The sequence below is a fragment of the Danio rerio genome, chromosome 17 (assembly GCF_052040795.2).
Source record: "Danio rerio strain M-AB ecotype USA chromosome 17, GRCz13ab, whole genome shotgun sequence".
NCBI lineage: Eukaryota > Metazoa > Chordata > Actinopteri > Cypriniformes > Danionidae > Danio > Danio rerio.
In genome coordinates this window covers 7,970,001-7,992,411 of record NC_141037.1, presented here as the reverse complement: position 1 = coordinate 7,992,411, position 22,411 = coordinate 7,970,001, and the positions used below count along the sequence as shown (strand labels likewise).

General features: G+C 42.6%; 2 protein-coding genes across 2 annotated transcripts in view; one reads left to right on the top strand and one right to left on the bottom strand.

The window, feature by feature from the left end:
- Nucleotides 1–41: 41 nt before the first annotated feature.
- Nucleotides 42–22,411, top strand: part of LOC100331876 (uronyl 2-sulfotransferase) — a 23,164-nt gene continuing 794 nt past the window's right edge. Inside the window, exons 1-7 of the mRNA XM_087290082.1 lie at nt 42–493; nt 3,742–3,779; nt 5,006–5,161; nt 7,647–7,726; nt 9,494–9,647; nt 20,837–20,934; nt 21,890–22,047. Of these exons, the coding sequence (XP_087146208.1) occupies nt 274–493; nt 3,742–3,779; nt 5,006–5,161; nt 7,647–7,726; nt 9,494–9,647; nt 20,837–20,934; nt 21,890–22,047 (904 nt within the window). The 5' untranslated portion in view covers nt 42–273. The remainder of the gene's footprint in view (nt 494–3,741; nt 3,780–5,005; nt 5,162–7,646; nt 7,727–9,493; nt 9,648–20,836; nt 20,935–21,889; nt 22,048–22,411) is intronic.
- The window catches only part of ddo (D-aspartate oxidase), a 20,950-nt gene continuing 19,288 nt past the window's right edge, over nt 20,750–22,411 (bottom strand). The window contains exon 6 of the mRNA XM_087289320.1: nt 20,750–22,044. Coding sequence (XP_087145446.1) covers nt 22,034–22,044 — 11 coding nt within the window. The 3' untranslated portion in view covers nt 20,750–22,033. The remainder of the gene's footprint in view (nt 22,045–22,411) is intronic.

Here is a 22,411-nt window from a genome sequence, read left to right as displayed (position 1 = left end):
ATGCCACACATTTTTAAAAAGCCGTCACAAAATATTTTTTTATATGAAGACTTCATATCAACAACAACAAAATATCTCTGAAAACCCTGGAGGGACAGACCCTAAGGAGGGAACCCTTCCTTCACCTCACCTGCATGTTAAACACTCCTCAAAGTATAGAGTCATTATATAGACACGGACGGCGCTGTTCCGCTTATGCGAGACCAGTAGAACATCTGTAATGTATGCAGATGTGAAGGAAGCATCTCTCTGGGTCCCCTTCATGAGAATATAATGATGACTTTTCGGACTGCTGCTGCTCATAAGCGCTATGGCGGGTTTGTGCGCGTGCGGAGCGGCAGGGTGAACCGGCTGGCGGTGGTTCTGCTCCGGGTCTCGCGCAGGGATCTCAGCTGCTGCCTGTCCGCGCTGCTCTTATTTTGCCTCGGCTCTGTTTCATACCAGCTCAACGGAGGAAGTCCGAAAATCCTGCTGGATGTGGGTTATTATATCGGTAAGACCGCAAACTTATGTCTCAGAATGGAACTCTAACGATGATCATGTAGTTTTATTATAGTGCAAGTTAAAGTTAAAATACTTACAGTTGAAGTTTGATGTTTTTTGCGCCTATTTCTGTTTAATGAAGATAATTGTTTTCAACACATTTCTAAACATAGTTTTATTAACTCATCTCTAACAACTGATTTATTTTATTTTTGCTATGATGACAGTAGTAATATTTGACTTGATATTTTTTAAGATACTAGTATTCAGCTTAAAGTGACATTTAAAGCTTAACTAATAAGGCAAGTTAGGATAATTAGGCAAGTTATTGTATAATGACCATGGTTTGTTCTGTAGATTATCCAAAACAAATATTGCTTAAGGGGGCTAATAATATTGACCTTAAAATGTTTTATTTATTTATTTATTCTTTTTAATTAAAAACTGCATTTATTCTAGCCGAAATGAAACAAATAAGTCTTTTTCCAGAAGAAAAAAATATTATAGGAAATACTGTGAAAAATTCCTTGCTCTGTTAAACATCATTTGGGAAATATTTGAAAAAGAAAATTCACATAAGGGCGAATAATTTTCAACTGTAAATAAATTTATTTATTTTGCATTAACCATCGTTTTACTAAAAATACAGTTGTTTTGCGAATTTGTTGTTACAATAACCATGTTTTGTTTTGTTTAGTATTTTGCTGTAAAACCATGTATAAAGCCTTATAATCTGCTGTGTATGTATTTAATACATTTATATAAATGTTTTATGAATATAAAATATATGCAATTATATACACTTTTGAAAAACTTTAATTGTTTCAAGAGCAAAATCAGTTATATAGAACTGCTATATTGGACTTTTGTACGGTGGCCAAGAGCTTAACGTGCTGCAATATAAGAAAACACATTTACAAAAGATGCAAATTACAAAAAACTCCATCAAACTGAGAAAAGATCTTCATCCGTTTGACAGCACACGTGCTGTAAATCCTCACAATGAAAACACATTTATAAAAAAACATGCTTCATTTTCTCACAGCGAAAACAAATGAATAAAACCTGCTGCATTTTTAAAAAGTTGTTTATTAAACTTTTACAGATATAACAAAGTAATTTTACAGAGAAATTTAAACAAATATTATTCCTACCCTCTAAACAAGTTGAAATTACATTTATCTAACAGAAAAAAATAAGAAAAAAAATAAGAATAATATTAAAGATAATAATAAATGAATAAATAAATAAAAGCAAATAAATAAATAAAATAAATAAATAACAAAATAAAAATAAAATAATTAAAAAATAAAACATCCCTACAGAATACACAAATACTTTGATAACCCAATAATACAAAAAATGAACCTTCAGGTATTTATAAAGTACCTAATTTTGCAATTGAATGGCCCTAAGATTTAGATTGACTGTTTGTAGAGATGCTGACAGGCTCAGAAAAGAAAATTCTTAATGGGTCCCATGTTTCAGTAAAAGCCCTAGTATAGCCATTTATTGTAAACCTGATTGGTTCCAAATGGATTAAGGTCTGACGCCCACTGTTGTTTAATAAAGGAAAGAGAGGTAGTAGAAAAAGAGGAGACCAGCCTGTATCGTTCTGCATTTTTACACAACACACGTAACAAAGAATGCAACACAACAGAAATGTTTATAGGGGACCCTAAAACGTGACGGACACCACTTATTGCGCAGTGAAGTTGTAGTGGATCTTTTATAGGTGAGTTATTTGCTTGTTTATTTTAATATCCCTATTTCTGTGTCTTTATTTTATTTATTAGCCTTAATAACCGTAACTTAAATAGCTGGGTCTGTCACAATTGAGGGTCACATTTCCGTTGTGTTGTGAAAAAATGCAGCACATTTTCGTAAAATTTTTGCGTTGTGAGAAAATGAAGAATTTTTTTTTGTTATGTGTTTGCGTTGTGAGGATTTGTCAAACGAATGAGGATATTTTCTTAATTTGCTGGTTTTGCATGTGTTTTTTTTTTTTTCAGCACTTTAAGCTCTCTTGGCCACTGTACATTTGATTCAAAGCATAGAAATTTTACTTATTAAATTTAAATAGATCAGTTGCTCTCATATGAATGTGAACAAAAGCTTCATAATGTCTCTAATTGAGGTTCTGAAGTGTTTCCAAAGTGTATTACTGTAGTTCTGTTTTCAGATCAGTGGCATCAGTCAAGGGTCATAAAGCGCAGGCTGTTAAAGTTTCCTCTCTCCACTATGAGCCCATTAAACTGCTGTTGTTCTTGGCTCATGACACCCAGCAGTGAATTCCACAGGAGTCCATGTAAACTGATGATACGAGGCTTTGCTTTCTTCATCCAAACGTTGACAACGATCAGCAAAACTGACAACTGAGAGAAGGGAGGGAGAACATTAAGCGAAATACTCATTTAAAAGATGTCAGTCATACATTTCAGTATCAAAGCCTTAAAGCTAAGAATAAATGTGTCATGAAGGACCTCCGTTTCTTTTTATTTTGTGCTGCTCTCTGAGGTACAAAAGTGATTGTGACTTTAGTGGCTGTCACTTTAAATTCAAATGAGATTGTGCTCTTTTAAAAAGAGGCAGAGTTACAAATGCCTGTGTGTCAGCATAGTGGAAGATTTAAAAGCAAGACTAACGTCCTATGCCAATAAGGGAGAGATGGTTACTAATGGCCGGGACTTTTCCCCTCAATGACATGTACAAAGGGAGAATGTCAAGTGTTTCTGCAGGCTGTTTTTATCAAGTGTGATTATAAAAAATCTAATTAATACATTTGTACCACAGACTGTGTTTAAGCCTCTTATAAAAGGGATTTCTGCATAATAGTTCCCCTTTAAATTTGAATAAATGTCAGATTATCCAACGCAATCTCATGGCAATTCGTAACTTTTTGATATAGTGGCTAACTTATATGAATTTGTACGATCTAATTCGTACAATTTAGTACGATTTGCTCATCACCCAATGACTGTTGGGGTTAGGGGTGGGGTTGGGTGCCACGCCTCCTTTTTAAAATCGAACAATTTCGTACGACTGAACTCGTACGAATTTGCCACTAAACTGACAAAACGTAAAATACTTACGTTTCCTCGTGAGATCAGGCTGGATTATCAGTGCTAATGAAGTAATGGCATTTGGACCGATGTCACAAAGGAAGCCACTGGAACTGTGAGGATTATTTATATATGTAATTTTTACTTAAAATGCATGTTTATGCCCTGTTAATTATTAGTTATTTTAATTTTTTAGGGAGGTTCGCTGATGGCTATGGATCTCTAGCACCCAGGGTAAGATTTGTTTTAATCCATCCTTACACTCAATTAATTTATTCATTTTCTTTCTGCTTACCTCCTTTATTCATCAGGGGTTACCACAGCAGAATAAACCGCCAACTTATCCAGCATATGTTTTACACAGCTGTATACAGGAGTCTCTTGCTATAACACGGTTCACCTTTCGCGGTCTCACAGTTTTGCAAAAAAATTTTTGTGCAATTTGACATTGTTCTGTGTCCTGATTGGTTGTAGACCACTGTCAGTCAATCTCCTCCATGTCTCATCAAACACTAGCGGTGTGTTTCAAAAAGGATGTAAAAAGGGTTGTAATTGTCCGCAGCAAGACCATCGTTTAAAAGGGTGTTGCACACCGTATGCCACGCAGCGCCAAGCAAACATAGGTTTCCATCAGTTGGTGGCTGTCTGAGGTGCCCAGCTATGACTCAGGACACTGTTCATATTTCTGCTGCGCCACAAAAAGCAATCTGAATAATTTAATTTTAAATAACATGTAAATGTGTGCATCCGATGTGTGTAATTCCAACTGTCATGTGAGCGGCACATCCAGTGTGCGACCCCCTTAGGATGGAGTCTGGTTTAGCTTTGTGGATCAGTGACTGCAGGAAAAAGAACATTACTCTGGATGCAAACATTATCCGCACAAAAGCTAAAGAGCTTTATAAACATTTTGCTGACAACGATGAATGTTTACATCTAACTACAGGTTTCATTCTATACTACTCGACTTATTTTTCTTTGTAAGATTGAACTTTGAGAGTGTTTAAACAAGAGAGAAAAGTGTGAAAATGTTAATGCCTGTCTGAGAAAATTGTATAAAGTGTTTAGTGAGGGGTTTTACAGCCTTAAAACATCTATAATAGTTGCAAAACATAAAGCTGACTACTTCGCGGATTTGCCTATTGCAGGTTATTTTTAGAACGTAACTCATAAACGAGGGACCACTGTACATCTATACCACATGTCTTTGGACTGTGGGGGAAACCGGAGCACCCTGAGAAAACCCACACCAACTCGGAGAGAATTTGCAAACTCCACACAGAAATGCCAACTGACCCAGCCGGGACTCAAACCAGCGACCTTCTTGCTGTAAGGCGACAGTTCTAACTACTGAGCCACCGTGTCACCCCTGTTCACCCAATTGTTAATTGTAATTCCGCTGTAATGTGCATTTGTTCTGGACACTTGTTGAATTACCAATTTAAGTATTTCTGTTGCAGGTTTTGCCGTTCCCGAGTCAGGTTGTGTATAATCGGGTTGGCAAGTGTGGAAGTCGCACTATAGTTTTGTTGTTGCGCATGTTGGCGGACAGACATCAGTTCACCCTCGTCTCCTCTGATATTCACAACAAGACCAGACTCACCAAACGCGAACAGGTAATCAAACACAATCCAGTGCTCATGATGAAGGTAAACAGCCTACTTATTTAATTTAGAAACCACTTTCTTTACCTTATTTTTAATCTAAGTAAAGACGTTAGGGGAACGTTACAGTATAGTTAAAGCAAAGTTAGAATAATGTTACAATAACCTAAATGTAACAGTAGAATTAACTTATAATTAGCTGCTATTAATGTTAGTATAACATTCTGCAAACCAAAATTAATAGTCCTGGCCAAAAACAAACATTCTGAGGGCCAAAAATTCCAACACGGGCTCGGTGGGAAAATGTGTCCAGGGGTTCACTTTTAAAAACCGAGAAATGTGTGCTTGTGGTTATATATGGCTGCATTTTGTGTGTAAAATGAACGCCATGGGGCATTTCTTACCTCCATATGGCTTTTGTGGCAGACTGGTTTAGAGTAGCTCACCACGAACTGTGTCAGACTTAAGACGTGGAGTGGACAGGAGTTCGAATTTGGTGTATGATGGTTCCAGAATCCAGGTAAAACAAAACCTAAGAACAGCTTTGTGATGTTGTGGTAGAACAACGCTATCTAATGGCAATTCGTAACTTTGTGATTTAGTGGCTAATTTGTATGAAATCGTACAATCTCATTCGTACAATTTAGTACTATTTGCTTATCTCCCAATGATGGTTGGGTTTAGGGGTGGGGTTGAGTTGGGTGCCACGCCTCCTTTTGAAAATCATGCATTCGCATACGACTAAACTCGTACAAATTAGCCACTAAACTGACAAAACGTAAAATAGTTGCGTTTCCTCCTGAGATCAGGAGATCAGGGTCTTTTGTTTTCTAGTTTGCTTCTATAAAGATTGCATACAAGAAGGACATTGAGATACGCAGAAATGTACAGATTGGAAACTGGTGGATTTACGAAAAATGGCATATATGAGAAAAAGTGCCTCAGTAACGTATTTATGATTTTTATTAATACCGTTAGTAGATTTGTGAAAGCAAAAACTGCAAGAAAACGTAGCCCAGGGTACATATCTCTTGGTTCTTAAAAAATGCATCCCTAGGCACATAATTCTTATGAGACTGGGTTAAAAAAAGTCCCCAAATGTTCAACGAACCACAAAATGTTGGCTGGGAATAAATATTGTAGTCACTTGTGGTGTTTAATAAGCAGAAGTTTACAAAGAAATCACACATTTACAGGTGCAAAATCAGGTAACCATAACTTCTTGACTAATGAACAGAGATTTTACCTCTCTGGAAACAAATTCAGTCTTTACTTTATTTAATGTGCATCACAATTCAATAATAATTTCACACATAATTTCAATTTCATTAATCCAGGGGTCGGCAACCCAAAATGTTGAAAGAGCCATATTGGACCAAAAAAAACAAAAACAAATATGTCTGGAGCCGCAAAAAATTCAAAGCCTTATATAAGCCTTATAATGATGGCAACACATGCTGTATGTATTTATATTAGCTATATTAGCCTACTATAAAAATGACTTTGTTAGCTACAAATACATACTGAGCCTTCATGATTAAATGTTCATTTCCCTGCAGTGCATCCTGTAGAGAATGACGCGCCACGTGACTACTCTGTTGTACGATGCCGTCTCAAGTTTAACTTAATTACAGTATATTAATGAATTATGTTAAATGTTCAAGTTTAACTTCATTACAATATTATTGCATTATGTTTTGCTTTGATGAAATTAAAGAAATGCAATAAAGAAATCAGATTTTTTTAATGTTTTTTTTTTATTTTGAGGATTCAAAAAAACAACATCAAAATGAACGTGCACAACGTGCCCCTTATCTGGGCAACAAACAGTGCAATAAAACGCAGCCTGCCATTTCCATTTCAAGATCAGCTCGAGTCATTCCTGGGAATGTGCTCAACAAGGAAGGGTCAATCTCCAGGGGTGTGTGTCAAGGAAAGACAGTATCGTTTTTTCCTTTCGCAATTCGCAAAATCTGCTCCCGAATGCAGTTTGCATATCAACGATCGCACCTTGTAAATAATCACCGTTGAGTAAGTGATCGGGATGGGCTTCTTTGAATTCTCTCAAGGAGGGAAAATGAGAAAGCGTGCCCCGCTGTACATCTTTGGCAAAGACAGCTTGCGCTCCATGGCGCATCACACAGCCACCGGTTTGTTTACAACAGCTACCTGCCTGGCATCCCGCCCTGCTGATAGAAACGTGTGTCGCAGGCTATGACGCAAATCTTCGTTGACAGAAATGTTGAAATTAAATATTCTACACACTTTTACAGCATTGGAAAACGTTAATATTGTTTGTCCTCCTATAGAAACCATATTAAAACAAAAAATATATTTACCTCCCCCATCGTTTTCCATTTTCAAACATTTTTTGAAAAAGTTCCAGGGAGCCACTAGGGCAGCGCTAAAGAGCCGCATGCGGCTCTAGAGCCGCGGGTTGCCGACCCCTGCATTAATCTAACACACTTTTAAATGTCCTCTTTTGATTTTTATGTAGGAAAATCTGATCCAAAACATCAGCACAACTCCTCAACCATTTCTTTACACCCGGCATGTGCATTTTCTAAATTTTAGCAGGTAAGTGGATGCTTTTATTTATATATGGTGCTGTTTTACTGTCTATTACTGTAAATTAAACCCAAACAGGGTGATGTGCATTTCGATAAGTACTTAATAATAATTAATACTTAATCAATGTACAGATGACACTGATTTGAGTCCAAGTGTGCCGCAAGCCTGCGTTTGAGTGAAGGTTTCGGCCGTTAGATCGCCCCCTGGGGGCTGGCTGCAGTACAAGTCATAAAGCCCGCCTCCTCCGTGTTAATGAAGGAGACTTGAGCCCAAATAAAAAAAAATATTACACTTGCAATAAAATGTCCCGAAAGATAGTTCTGGTCGATTAAGGCTCTGGTTATTGTGCTGAAATAGGTGCAGATCTTCATTTTTGTAAACAGTTTGTTTTTAGCAGTAATTTAATGCTGGGCGTGTCATCGTGATTGACAGCTGTGATTGACAGTTTCTCAAAGCGCGGCGTCTGAACTTCGGCAGGAGACTGAAGTAGACTGAAATGTTATTATTCGATTTCTGTGTTATTTTACCATGACAAAATGAGTTCAGCAGTAAACTATAGTTTCTGACATACATGATCCTGGTGGAACACTGTTTATTCGCTAAGTTCAGGGCTTTATTAGTTTGCTGATACACGCCTAGCCACCCAGATAGCAAAACACAGTTCCGGCTAGATTCTCGCCTGCCGGAGACTTATCTCTTAGAGCTCAGACTGACTAATGTTACCTCTGCTGGACCTACTCCGGATGCCTGGACTCACTACCCAATTCCAGCCCGAGTCAATCGAGCCAGATGCGGCGGCCGAGCGAGCAGGCGCTGCCGCATGCGAGCCGGAATCAGCCTGCGATGCCGCGAGTAAGTTATGCGCTGCGGCCTGGAGCTGGCGCGATTGAATATATAAAACCCTCATATTTGTTAACGTTATTACATCCATTTGTGTTGATATGACAGCAAACGCATGCTGAGAAGTTCGGGGGGCGTAGTTGATTTTACATAAAGCGTTTGATTGGAAGCTCGACTCTGCTCATTTTCGCGGCTCCTCCTCTGGCTCCATCAGACAGTCCTTCTGCGCATGTCTGGCTCCAATTTCAGCAGTCTTTTGCGACAGTTTGTGCCCGTCAAGCAGGCGTTTTGCCCTCAAGGTGTTCAATGGGAAAAAGGGCTGTCGCGTCGTCCATATTTTTTACAGTCATTGTTTGAGTCAGGGAAACAGGGTTGTGTAATAAGTAGTAAATCTCCTCCAAACACTAGAGGGCGCTCTCAGTCAGAAACTCTAATATGTCACAAACAAGAAACCCAGGAAGTGCCTATAGCATTGCATTCTAAACAGAGGATATAACGACTTTAGTTGATTTAGTGTGACTAATAAACATACGACTACTGAATCGTCTCACAGAAGGACTCTCGAATGAAGTTATGAAGTGAATTTGGAGTAAAAACATGTTATTAAATGTCTTATTTTCACATGCAGTATTTACTATACAAAGCCCTAGTTCACTTAAAAGCAACACAAGGAGCTTTCATTTACATTAATATTACATTTAAATTAATGCATTTAGCAGATGCTTTTATCCAAAGCGGGGTACACCCATGAACACACACTTGGGCTGCGGTTGGGAGTTTGGTGCCTTGCTCAAGGGAATGACCTCAGTGGTGGTATTGAGGTGGATATTCACTCGCTCCACCAAAATTCCCGGTACCCGGACTCGAACCTATGACCTTCGGATCCCAAGTATTGCAGTTCATTTTCTAATATGATTCCTCTCATATTGATAGGTTCAAAACAGATGAGCCTGTGCACATTAACATCATCAGAGATCCCATCAGCAGATTCCTGTCTAATTATTTCTTCCGGCGCTTCGGAGACTGGAGAGGAGAAGAGAATCATGTGGTCCGAACGCCTGGGATGAAAGAAGACGAGAGATACCTAGTAAGAAATTTATGAAATATGTAGGGGATAATGTACATCCAGCCGATTGTTCTCACAGAATAAAGCCTGATAAATAAAATAAATTGTTTGCAACAATTCTGCATGCAACACTTTTTTCAGTGTAGAGAGAGGAAAAAACACAGAGCAACAGAGCACAAATAACACAAATACATAACAATAATCATCTTTATATGCACGCTGCTGCTACTCTACTAAGAAAACTAGACTCTGTTTATCATTCAGCCATACGCTTCGTCACAGGTGCAGACTCACGGACCCATCATTGTATTTTGTATGATTCATTAGACTGGTTATCTTTATATCAAAGGAGAAAATTACATATGTATTTATTTATTTTAAAGGCTTTCTTAGGTAAATTACCAACCTATCTTTTTAATCTGTTAACATTTCACATAAATAACCAGCACACTAGATCTGGTTCATGTATTCGTCTAACAGTCCCAAGGGTTTTGTCAGAACTTGGCAAACGTGCTTTTTCCTTTTATGCTCCCAGGGCTTGGAATGACCTGCAAAATCAGCTTAATCTTGACACTCTTCCGACTCTGAGTACTTTTAAACTTTTAATCTTTTGTACAACATCTTAAAGGATACTTGTAATTGTTTTTTTATGTTCTGATGTTTTTATGAACGGTGATTTTGTAACTTTTTGGTATTGTTTTTGTGTTTTTTATTTGAAACTTAATGTGCTGCCCGCCATCTTGACCAGGTCTCACTGGAAGAAGAGGCAGTAGTCTCAATGTGATCTCCTGGCTAAATAAAGGAAATAATAATAATAATAATTTACTAAATATCAAGATGATTTGAAGTACGTGGATGAGGATGAGCCCGTGCTATTAGTTTCAGTAGTTGTTATCTGGGAATAACTTCAGAACCACTTATTCCAGACAGCAGTGCACTGAAAAAAAGTGTTGCATGCAGAACTGTTGCAAACAATTTATTTTTGATGAATTTAAACAAACAAATTAAGTTTAATAATGTTCAACTTAGTTTTTGTTTAAATTCAGCCCAAATAAATTGTTTACAACCACTTAACGTAAAAAAAAATGAGTAAATCCAAGGAATCATCTTTGAATATTTTTTTTCAGTGTGTAATAATGAAAAATAATATGTTTTAAAGCAAGGTTTTTTGTGAAAGAAAAAGAATTGAGTGAATGAACCTTGAATCAGAGCTGCTGTGAGTGAAGTCTGTACACATGAATGCCTCTTTCAGCACTCAACCATTAACACTCTTTACTCAGTCTATATTTAGCCTCAGACTGACTGTGCTGCTGGTTTTCCTGACGTTTATTAACGGTAGTGTATATAATGTGACGTCACTGAACACAAACAACACAGACTTTCACAGTTTGTTTTGCATTCTTAAGTCATTTTATAGAGTGCACGGGAATATGCATGACTTCTGTTTAAATACTCACTGTCATTTGTTCAGTATGTGCATCTTTACGTTAGAATCTAAATTATTGATGCTTTGACATCTATTTGACACAGTTTACCACCATTTTCAATCACCTTTTATCTAATGTTTTTTGTTTATCTTTGCGGCGATGCAGTGGCGCAGTAGGTAGCGCTGTCGTCTCACAGCAAGAAGGTCGCTGGTTCAAGCCTTGGCTGGGTCAGTTGGCGTTTTTCTGTGGAGTTAACATGTTCTCCCTGCGTCCGTGTGGATTTCCTCCAGGTGCTCTGGTTTCCCCCACAGTCCAAAGATATGCGGTACAGGTGAATTAGGCTAAATTGTTCGTAGTGTATGAGTGTGTGTGTGGATGTTTCCCAGGGATTGGTTGTGGCTGGAAGGGCATCCGCTGCGTAAAAAACCTGCTGGATAAGTTGGCGGTTCATTCCCCTGTAGCGACCCCGGATTAATAAAGGGACTAAGCCAAAATAAAATAAATGAATGAATGTTTATCTTTTCAGTACAGTGCTGCATTTTTTAAATGTTATCATTTGTATGTGAACTATTGTTAAAATGACTTTGAAATCTACAGTTCCCCTTCGGTTGGGGAACTTCAGTGCCATGAATGGGAGGATTCGGATCAGAAGCCGCTTATCTGGAGAGTATTGAACGGGCCAATGAATGAAATTAATTGGCAGCGTAAGCTTGCGCAGGTGTGCGACATCTGCAATTATCTCAGCATATAAGCACACCTGAAGCCAGCAGACGCCATCCTTTTCGCTTCAGATCCTTTCTGAGTGAGTCGATGAGGGTTCCTCTTGCTGATCAGCACTTCAGAGCGAACGAGTGTGTCTCCCGGTCCAGAGTGGGTCTTCGCGGTGGCAGACGGTCGAGCTGGGTTACTCCCTTGCCTGCGGTTCTTTGGGTCCGGTCCTCCAGAGCGGTGCGTATAGTTGCAACTTTCCTAAAAGAGCAACACAGTCGTGCAGCACGTCCTTTTCAGGATGGCGCTCCGACTGTGCGTTTCTGGATGCGGGGGTTTCCTGTCACCGGATGATGGACACGATCACTGCATTGCATGTTTGGGGGTCCAGCATGTTAATGCGGTGCTCGCGGGCGGTTCATGTCGTCATTGCGATGCCATGACCGTTGCACAGCTAAGATCGCGGCTAACTTTCGCAAGAGAGCGAGCCACCCCAGTTGCCTCCTGCTCTAAAAAAGCAGCGGGCGCTCGGGCAGATCTGAGGGTTTCAGCGGGAGCTAATCCGCCGCCCACGGGCTCGCGGACCTCTCGCTCCTCACGGCGCTCCATCCAAGCTTCGGGTGGTGAGAGTGATCCGTCTAACCAGATGGTAGCTCTCACACTCGCTGACACCGGAGATCAGATGTCCTCCGCGGCATCGGAGGGTGGGCTTTCACTGTCCGACGAAGATCCGGACCCGCTCGCCCCCTCCGGGCAGGTGAGCGCTGTCAAATCGGATCCTGAAGCGGACATGTTAGCCGTGCTTTCCCGGGCTGCTTCGGCCGTGGGGTTGGAGATGGTTTATCCCCCAGCTCCGCGGCCGGACCGACTAGATGGGTGCTACGTAGAGGACCAGAAGGCGAAGCCTTCGAAGCCTCTCGTCCCCTTCTTCCCGGAAGTGCACAGTAGGCTCACGCAGTCCTGGAGGGCACCTTTCTCTGCCCGTGCTGCGAGTGCCTCCGCCCTCACCGCCCTTGACGGCGGAGCTGCCAGGGGGTATGAGGCGATCCCGTCAGTGGAGCGCGCTATCGCGGTCAATCTTTGTCCGCGCGGCGCCTCTACGTGGCGGGGTTTGCCCCGCCTCCCGTCCAAAGCCTGTAGGTTGTCTGCCTCCCTCGGAGCCAGAGCTTATAAGGCTGCGGGCCAGGCTGCTTCTGCTTTGCACGCGATGGCCACCTACCAGCGCTACCAAGCGCAGGCGCTGGCCGAGCTGCACGAGGGCGGGTCCAACCCAAGCTTATTACATGAGCTGCGCACCGCGACCGACTATGCTCTTCGGACTACTAAGTCCGCCGCGTGTGCGCTGGGGAGGACGATGTCCACACTTGTGGTTCAGGAACGCCACCTCTGGCTAAACCTGGCCGATATGCGCGACGTTGACAAAGTTCGCTTTCTTGACTCGCCCATATCCCAGGCTGGCCTGTTCGGCGACACCGTCGGTGAATTCACCCAGGAATTCAAGGCGGTGAAAGAGCAGTCGGATGCGATGGGCAATGTCATCTATCGGCGTGGCCGTAAGCCCGCTCCGCCCGCCGAGCCATCCACCTCCGCTGTTCCTCGCCGAGGGCGCCCGCCAACGAGTGCTGCCCCGCCCCCGCCTGCGCCTCCGGCCAAGCGGGCGCGGCGTTCACCTCGAAAGCAGGCAGCCCCTCCTGCCCAGGGCGCCGTTAAGTCCGGTAAACGGACCGCGAAGCGTCCCTGAGACAGGCCATCCGGAGAAGAGGAAACTTGCTCTTTCCCCGCTGGAGGGCGGGGCCCCGATAACAACGGTACTTTTCAGTGCCACCAAAACATCAGTAAAAGAGCACTTTTTCCCTTCCCCGGATGTGACTGCACGAGTTCTGCCAGTCCGGGACGTGCTGCCTTCCGGCTCGCAGACTCTACGTGCTTCGCCAGTGGCTCACGAGCGCTGGGGGGACGGTCTCCCTTTCCTCAGCCCTCCAGCCCCCTCTCCGGAGTCAGGGTGCGGAGCCAGAGCGAATCGCTCTCCTCCAGCTCTTCCGCGGGACCCTCGTGCTTCCCGGATCAGCACACCCACTCCGCGCTGCCCCACCGCTGGTACGTCAGCGATTGTAGCGATGACTCCATTAGCGAGGGCTCTGCCTGCCTGGTTAGCGCGGGCCAGCCCCTCGCGGTGGCTCATACGCACAATCAGACTCGGTTACGCGATTCAGTTCGCGAAACGGCCCCCCAAGTTTACGGGCGTGTATTTCTCCAGGGTCAACCCCCTGTCCGCCCCTGTCTTGCGAGAGGAGATTGCTGCCCTCCTGGCGAAGTGTGCAATCGAGCCGGTTCCTCCAGCCGAGATGGAGAGTGGGTTTTACAGCCCATACTTCATCGTACCCAAAAAGAGCGGTGGGTCACGGCCAATCCTAGATCTGCGCGTTTTGAACCGCTGTCTGCACAAGCTGCCGTTCAGAATGCTCACGCAGAGGCGCATTCTCCAATGCGTTCGTCCTCGGGATTGGTTTGCAGCCATAGACCTGAAGGACGCGTATTTCCATGTCTCCATTCTTCCACGCCACCGCCAATTTCTGCGGTTTGCGTTCGAGGGTCGAGCGTGGCAGTACAAGGTCCTCCCCTTCGGGCTCTCTCTGTCTCCGCGGGTCTTCACCAAACTCGCGGAGGGTGCCCTAGCGCCCCTTCGGCTCGCGGGCATTCGCATACTCAATTATCTCGACGACTGGCTGATTTTAGCCCACTCGCGGGAGCAATTGATTATGCACAGGGACAAGGTGCTTCGGCATCTCCGCCTACTGGGGCTTCAGGTCAACCGAGAAAAGAGCAAACTCGCCCCCGTGCAGAGGATTTCTTTTCTCGGGATGGAGCTGGACTCGATCACCATGGTAGCGCACCTCTCCGAGGAACGCGCTCGCCTGTTGCTGAACTGTCTGAGGGAGCTCGACAGCAAACTAGTGGTCCCACTGAAGTTCTTTCAGAGGCTCCTGGGGCATATGGCATCCGCAGCCGCCGTCACGCCGCTCGGGTTGCTCCATATGAGACCACTTCAGCACTGGCTTCACGATCGGGTCCCCAGACGCGCATGGCACGCGGGCACACACCGGGTCTCGGTTACTGCGCTGTGTCGCCGCGCCCTCAGCCCTTGGAACGACCCCTCGTTCCTACAGGCCGGTGTGCCTCTAGGACAGGCGTCCAGCCATGTTGTTGTTTCAACAGACGCTTCCAACACGGGTTGGGGGGCCGTGTGTCGCGGGCATGCGGCTGCGGGCCTCTGGAAGGGTGCCCAGCTGCATTGGCATATCAATCGCCTAGAGCTGTTGGCAGTGTTCCTCGCTCTCCACCGCTTTTTACCGGTGCTGGAGCGGCAACACGTGCTGGTCAGGACGGACAGTACGGCGGCGGCGGCGTATATCAACCGCATGGGGGGTATGCGCTCTCGCCGCATGTCTCAGCTCGCCCGCCGTCTGCTCCTCTGGAGTCACCCGCGGCTGAAATCGCTGCGCGCCATTCACGTCCCAGGCACGCTCAATCGTGCAGCCGATGCGCTCTCACGACAGCTGTTACGCCCTGGAGAATGGAGACTCCACCCCGAGTCTGTTCAGCTGATATGGGCGCGATTCGGGGAGGCCCAGATCGATCTGTTTGCTTCCCCCGAGAACGCTCACTGCCAGTTGTTTTTTTCCCTGACCGAGGGCTCTCTCGGCACGGATGCACTGGCCCACAGCTGGCCTCGGGGCATGCGCAAGTATGCGTTTCCCCCAGTGAGCCTGCTCGCGCAGTTTCTGTGCAAGGTCAGGGAGGACGAGGAACAGGTTCTGCTAGTTGCGCCCCTTTGGCCCAACCGGACCTGGATATCAGAGCTCTCACTCCTCGCGACGGCCCTCCCCTGGCGGATCCCTTTGAGAGAGGACCTACTCTCTCAGGGACAGGGCACCATCTGGCACCCTCGCCCCGATCTTTGGAACCTCCACGTGTGGTCCCTAGACGCGAGGAAGACTTAGGTAACCTACCGACTGCGGTGGTTAATACCATCACTCAGGCTAGAGCCCCCTCCACGAGGCGCGCCTACGCCCTGAAGTGGAGTCTATTCACTGAATGGTGCGTCTCTCGCAGAGAAGACCCCCGAAATTGCCAGATTAGTGTTGTGCTCTCTTTCCTTCAAGAGAAGTTGGACAGCAGGCTGTCGCCCTCCACTCTCAAGGTTTACGTGGCCGCCATCTCCGCTTATCATAGCGCGGTAGCTGGCGGCACCGTGGGAAAGCATAACCTGGTCATCCAGTTCCTTAGGGGTGCTAGGCGAATTAATCCATCTCGCCCCCCTCTCATGCCCTCTTGGGATCTCGCCCTCGTTCTCACGAGTCTGCGATCCGATCCCTTTGAGCCACTCGAATCAGTATCTCTAAGTGAAGACAGCTCTGCTGGTTGCGTTGGCCTCCATCAAGAGGGTCGGGGACCTGGAGGCATTTTCGGTCAGTGACTCGTGCCTGGAATTCGGGCCGGATTACTCTCACGTTATCCTGAGACCCCGCCCCGGTTATGTGCCCAAGGTTCCTACCACCCCCTTTAGAGATCAGGTAGTGAACCTGCAAGCGCTGCCCCCGGAGGAGGCAGACCCAGCCCTTTCTTTACTTTGTCCAGTTCGCGCTCTGCGCATTTATGTGGACCGTTCTCAGAATTTTAGATCATCTGAGCAGCTCTTTGTCTGTTATGGCGGTCGGCAGCAGGGAAGTGCCGTATCGAAACAAAGATTATCCCACTGGATTGTGGATGCCATTTCACTCGCTTATTCGAGTCGAGGTCAGCCGTGTCCCCCGGGAGTACGTGCACACTCCACTCGGAGCGTTGCATCCTCTTGGGCGCGTGCACGCGGCGCCTCTCTAACAGACATCTGTAGAGCTGCGGGCTGGGCGACACCCAACACATTTGCAAGGTTTTACAATCTGCGAGTGGAGCCGGTTTCCTCAAGGGTATTAGGTAACCCTTTGGTGATTGAGGAGACAACTCGGTAGGGTGTTGAAACACGCTTGCTGCGCCATTCTCCCTAACACGGAGGTACGTGCGCCTTTTTTATCTGTCAGTAAAGTTCCCCGTCAGGTGAGCCCTGCAGATTCCTCCGTGGCCCCCAGCACTGACTCAGCGGAGGAGTCACTTGCTGGCCCACTACGTTGTAGGTCTGCCCGCTGGTCAGCCCGCGTTTTGGGTATAGGTGCCTGCTATGCGTGATCCCCACTAGGCGATCCCATATGCTTATTCCGCCACGGTTAAGTCCCCCCCCTGGGCGGACCCGTGTCTTCCCTCTCCGCTAACCACTCTTTGCTATGCGTACTCCCCCTTTTTAGGGCTAGTCCATAGGTAAATTCTGCCATCTATCCCCCCCTTGGGTAACGGATGGCCTCCGCAGCGTCCTCCCTATCGGGATTGCACGCTTCCCAACGTACTGTCGTATTCCTAGAATTATCTAGATGCTCACGACTTCCCAAAAAATATATCTAAATCCGTAAAACTTCTGTTGAAGTAGGATAAATTAGGGCCAGGGACACGTTGGAGGACCGCGCCCCCCATGATGTGGGTGCGTCACGCTTGCTTGACTATCTCCTCATCGGGGGTGTTGGTAAGGTGCAGTCATTGTGGCGCTTTCCATATTCTCCCATTCATGGCACTGAAGTTCCCCAACCGAAGGGGAACGTTCGAGGTTACAGAAGTAACCCTTCGTTCCCCGAGGAGGGGAACGGAAGTGCCATATTCCGTCGCCATAATGACTGTCCCTTAGCTGTTTGAAAGTCTCTTCAGCTTAAAAGGATGGCGTCTGCTGGCTTCAGGTGTGCTTATATGCTGAGATAATTGCAGATGTCGCACACCTGCGCAAGCTTACGCTGCCAATTAATTTCATTCATTGGCCCGTTCAATACTCTCCAGATAAGCGGCTTCTGATCCGAATCCTCCCATTCATGGCACTTCCGTTCCCCTCCTCGGGGAACGAAGGGTTACTTCTGTAACCTCGAACGTTCATTTTAGTAAATATACAGTTGCAACCAAAATAATTCAAGCCCCTTGATCTGAAAGATATTCTGCTGTCAATAACATTATTTTATGAAAACAGACACACATTTTTTAAGTGTAAACGTTTGTAAAATAAAATATAATAGTAAAATTTAAATGTGTGTGATTTTTGACAGACACAATAAAAAAATCTTCGGAATCTTGAGAAAAACTTTCATTTGTTGATTAATTTTAACTGTAAATGTAAATATAAAGTACAGTATATGCAAAAGTGCAAACTATTTGTTTTTCAATCATATTCAGTCCATTTTAATATACTTTTAATTTTTGAAAAAAAAAGTATTTTTTACTGTACAGTGCTCAACATACCCCTTACAAACCTCTCATTTTAATTAACATTTTTAATAGGAAGCTTTAAAATTTGTGCATATACATTAATTTAGTCAGTACTGAAGCCAAATCTGGAACTAATCAAACAAAGCAACTTATGAGAACTGTCCAAAATTTGTACAAGCAAATTCACGTGTTTGGGGAAAAATATTAAATATAAAATTTAAAAAGAGCAAAATTCAAGAGAAACAAAAAAAATTATAAAATTTAGTCTGATTTTCGTAGTTTGTAATTTTTTCCCAATATTTCGCATGAATTTAAATGTATAATCTTTTTATTTCTAAAGATGTTCTGCGACTAAAATATTATTTTAATAAATATATCTGTTTAATAAATTTGTGTTGTTTAAATTCACCAAAATATATGACTTATATTTACTGAGAAATAGATAAAAAAAAAAATAATTTTCAAAATGGGTTGGGCTTATTTGTGTTGAGAACTGTATGTGTGTGTAACATAAAATGTGTATATGTGTGTTAATATTACAGGTATATTTTATTTAATACTTTTACATACATTTATAAAAAAGCTTGTAACAAAACTTTTGTTTTTTATTCTTTGCAATGCAAAAAAAAAAAAATCACCATCATCTTTCTCCAGTCTGTTCTGGTTTTGTTTGCACAGCACAGAGAGCCTCCAGGCGTGGGTTACTGACATGAATGTTCATTTGTGTTCAGACCCCTTGTGGTTTAATCTACAAACACACAACTGTTCTCAGAGCTCTAACAGCACTAACTTAAACTACTGTGAAATGTTATTGCTGGCTCTTTGACAGACAGAAATGAAATGTTTTTTTGTTTTTTTTGTATGTCGTTTTTTTTATATAATGATTCATTCATTTTCTTTTTAGCTTAGTCCCTTTATTAATCAGGGGTCGCCACAGCGGAATAAAACGCCAACTTGTCCAACATATATTTTACCCTTCCAGCTGCAACCCAGTACTGGGAAACACCCCCACACTCTAATTCACACACACACACTACAGACAATTTAGCATACTCAATTCACCTATAGCGCATGTCTTTGGACTTGTGGGGGAAACCGGAGCACCCGGAGGAAACCCACACCAACACCGGCAGAAGATGCAAACTTCACAGAATTGCCAACTGACCCAGCCGAGGCTCCAACCAGCGACCTTCTTGCTGTGAGGCGATCATGCTACCCACTGAGCCACATGATGCCATTTTTTCATATAAACAATTATAAAACAGCTTGTATAACAATGAAACCTTTATTATAAATTCTTCGAAATGAACAAATGTTTGTTTTCTTTGTACTTTCATTGTGTTTTTTCATATTTGGCTGACTTTTCAGTGTTTTTTTTTTTAAGTCATATGCAGTGGTGGAAAGAGTACTGAATAATCATACTCAAGTAAAAGTACCATTACTTGCACAACAATGTAGTGCAAGTAGACTAAAAGTATCTGCTGTAAATATTATTTAATGTATGAGTAAAAGGTATCGCTTTTAAAAGTACTCAAGAGTAGTGATTAGTGAGTATTGCTCTGTAAAAAAGTTGTTTTGCATTTACATGCAGTTTGTGCAGGGATGTGAAAACGTAACATTCTGTAGTGCATTTAGTGATCTTCCTATATCCGTATGTTCCTTCCTTCCATCCTCCCTTCATTTGTTCACTCATTCAAATTTTTGTTCCTTCCTTCATCAGGTCCTTTGTTCATTCTGTTTTTAGTTTGTTCAGTTCTTCCTTAAATCCTTACTTCATTCATTTGATCCTTTGTTCTTTCGTTCGTTCATTTATATTTTTGTTCCTTTCTTCATTAGGTCATTTGTTCTGTCCTTGCTTTATTCATTTGGGAATTTCTTCGTTCGTTGCTTTGGTCTTTACTTCATTCCTCCCTTCATTTGCTCGCTCATTCATTCGTTCTTTCGTTCATAATTTTTGTTCTTTCCCTCATTAGGTCCTTTGTTCATTCATTCATTCCTTCATTCATTCATTCATTCATTTATTCCTTCATTCATTCATTCATTCATGCATTCGATCCTTCCTTCCTTCTTTTCCTTCTTTAGTTTGCTCAGTCCTTCCTTGAATCCTTCCTTTATTCATTTGGTCCTTCCTTCCTTTATTAGTTCAGTCCTTCCTTCGTTCGGTTCTTCCTTCCATTTTTCATCCCTTCCATTTAGCAGTTGTTTAAGGCTGTTTGGTGATTTCAGTCATCACACAGTCAACTTCCTTTTTTTTTTTTTTACAGGCGACATCTATTTTCTCATCAGTGACATCCAGTTTATTACAAGTCTGTGTGTCAATGTGTGTAAATATTTTGAACATCTTCTTGGACATTTTTAATGATTCTGAAAGGTTTGCTGCATTTATAAAGCGCCCATGTGTTGATGTTGTTCAGTATCATGTGATTTATTTTCTGAGTGCGATTTGATTAGACAGGAATCACAGGACTGATTTTTCTACTTTAGCTAATCCCCATAGACAAGAAAGTAATAAAGTAGTGACTGCAGGTTGACGGAAAGTAGTGAAGTAAAAGTACAGATACAGCACTATAAATGTACTCAAGGGAAAGTAAAAGAACACATTTATAAAATGACTTAATAAATGACAATTCCCGAGAGAAACTACTCAATTACAGTAATTTGAGTATTTGTAATTAGTTACTTTACACCACTGTTCTAATGTAAAGAACTACAAATTTCCTCTGTTTTGTTTGACTGAAGGATATCAACACCTGCATCTTGGAAAGCTACCCAGAATGCACCAACCCTCGGCTCTTCTACATCATCCCATATTTCTGCGGGCAGCACCCTCAGTGCAGGTGACTTCTACACTCATGTTACTGCTATATTACATTATGTTTTTGTATATGTCTCCGTGAAATGAAAGTTAAGATTGTCCTTTTTTCTGCTGATGTGACGTACATCCACTTAAAATGAGAAAAAAATGTAGGACGGGGCTTGATTTCGTTCTATGGGAGCTGATTGGATTGTTAAAAGACTTTATGCAAGTCTATAACAACTGTCATTGAGTGTCATTAGCTCAGTTATGACAATTTAAATCCAAAGATGACATTGTTTGTTATGACATCTTGACATAAACAAATACATCACAACCTGTCTTTGTCTTTCATGACAACTTGACATTACCAAGACAACAAAATGCGTTATAAATCTGTCATAAACATCATGAAGTCGATATAAATACATTCATCGACCACTTTTTTAGGTACACCTTACTAGTAGCAGGTTGGAAACCCTTTTGGCTTCAGAACTGCCTTAATCCTTCATGGCAGAGATTTAAAAAGGTACTGGAAATATTCCTCAGAGATTTTGCTCCATATTGACATGATAGCGTCACTCAGCTGCTGCAGATTTTTCGGCTGCACATCCATGATGTGCATTTCCTGTTCCTCTATGCTCTATTGGATTGATTGTTTTCATTGCATATATGGATTTTTTTGTTGTTACCAACATCTGGTGAAAATTTCAAGTCAACAGCACCTTTAGAAATATATTTTCTGAGAAAAATAGTGACGTGTTTAATTCTTATTTCCCCCATTGTACTTTTTCTTCATAAAAAAAGAACAGTATTAGTATGTAGTATAACTAAGCAAATTGGGTCGCAGAAAAAGTCTCAGCAGACTTTTCAGGTACCAGAACTGTTAACTGGTTATCGCAGACTTTAAAACTTCCAGCATTTCTCTCCACCTCTGAACTATTGTACCAGATGCTTGAGTGATGATCTGAATTGATTTTGTTGTCTTGTTGAGCCAGAAAGCCAGGTTTGTGGGCTCTGGAAACGGCCAAGCAGAACGTTCTGGATCACTATCTGTTGGTGGGAGTGCTGGAGGAACTGGAGGACGTGCTGCTGCTGCTGGAGAGGCTGTTGCCACACTTCTTCTCTGACGTCCTCAACATCTACAGGAGCCCTGGTGAGGACAGGCAAATGTTTATTGTAAATGGTTACAGATTTAAATATAAATATGGTACATATACAGTTGAAGTCATAATTATTAGCCCTCCTGTATATATTTTTCCCTAATTTCTGTTTAACGGAGAGATTTTTTCAACGTAATAATTTCTCAGCATAATAGTTTTAATAACTCATTTCTAATAACTGATTTATTTTATCTTTGCCATGATGACAGAAATAATATTTAACTAGATATTTTTAAAGATACTAGTATTCAGCTTAAAATGACATTTAAAGTCTAACTAGGTTAAGGCAAGTTAGGGTAATTAGGTAAGTCATTGTATAACAGTGGTTTGTTCTGTAGATATTCAAAAAAAGCATTG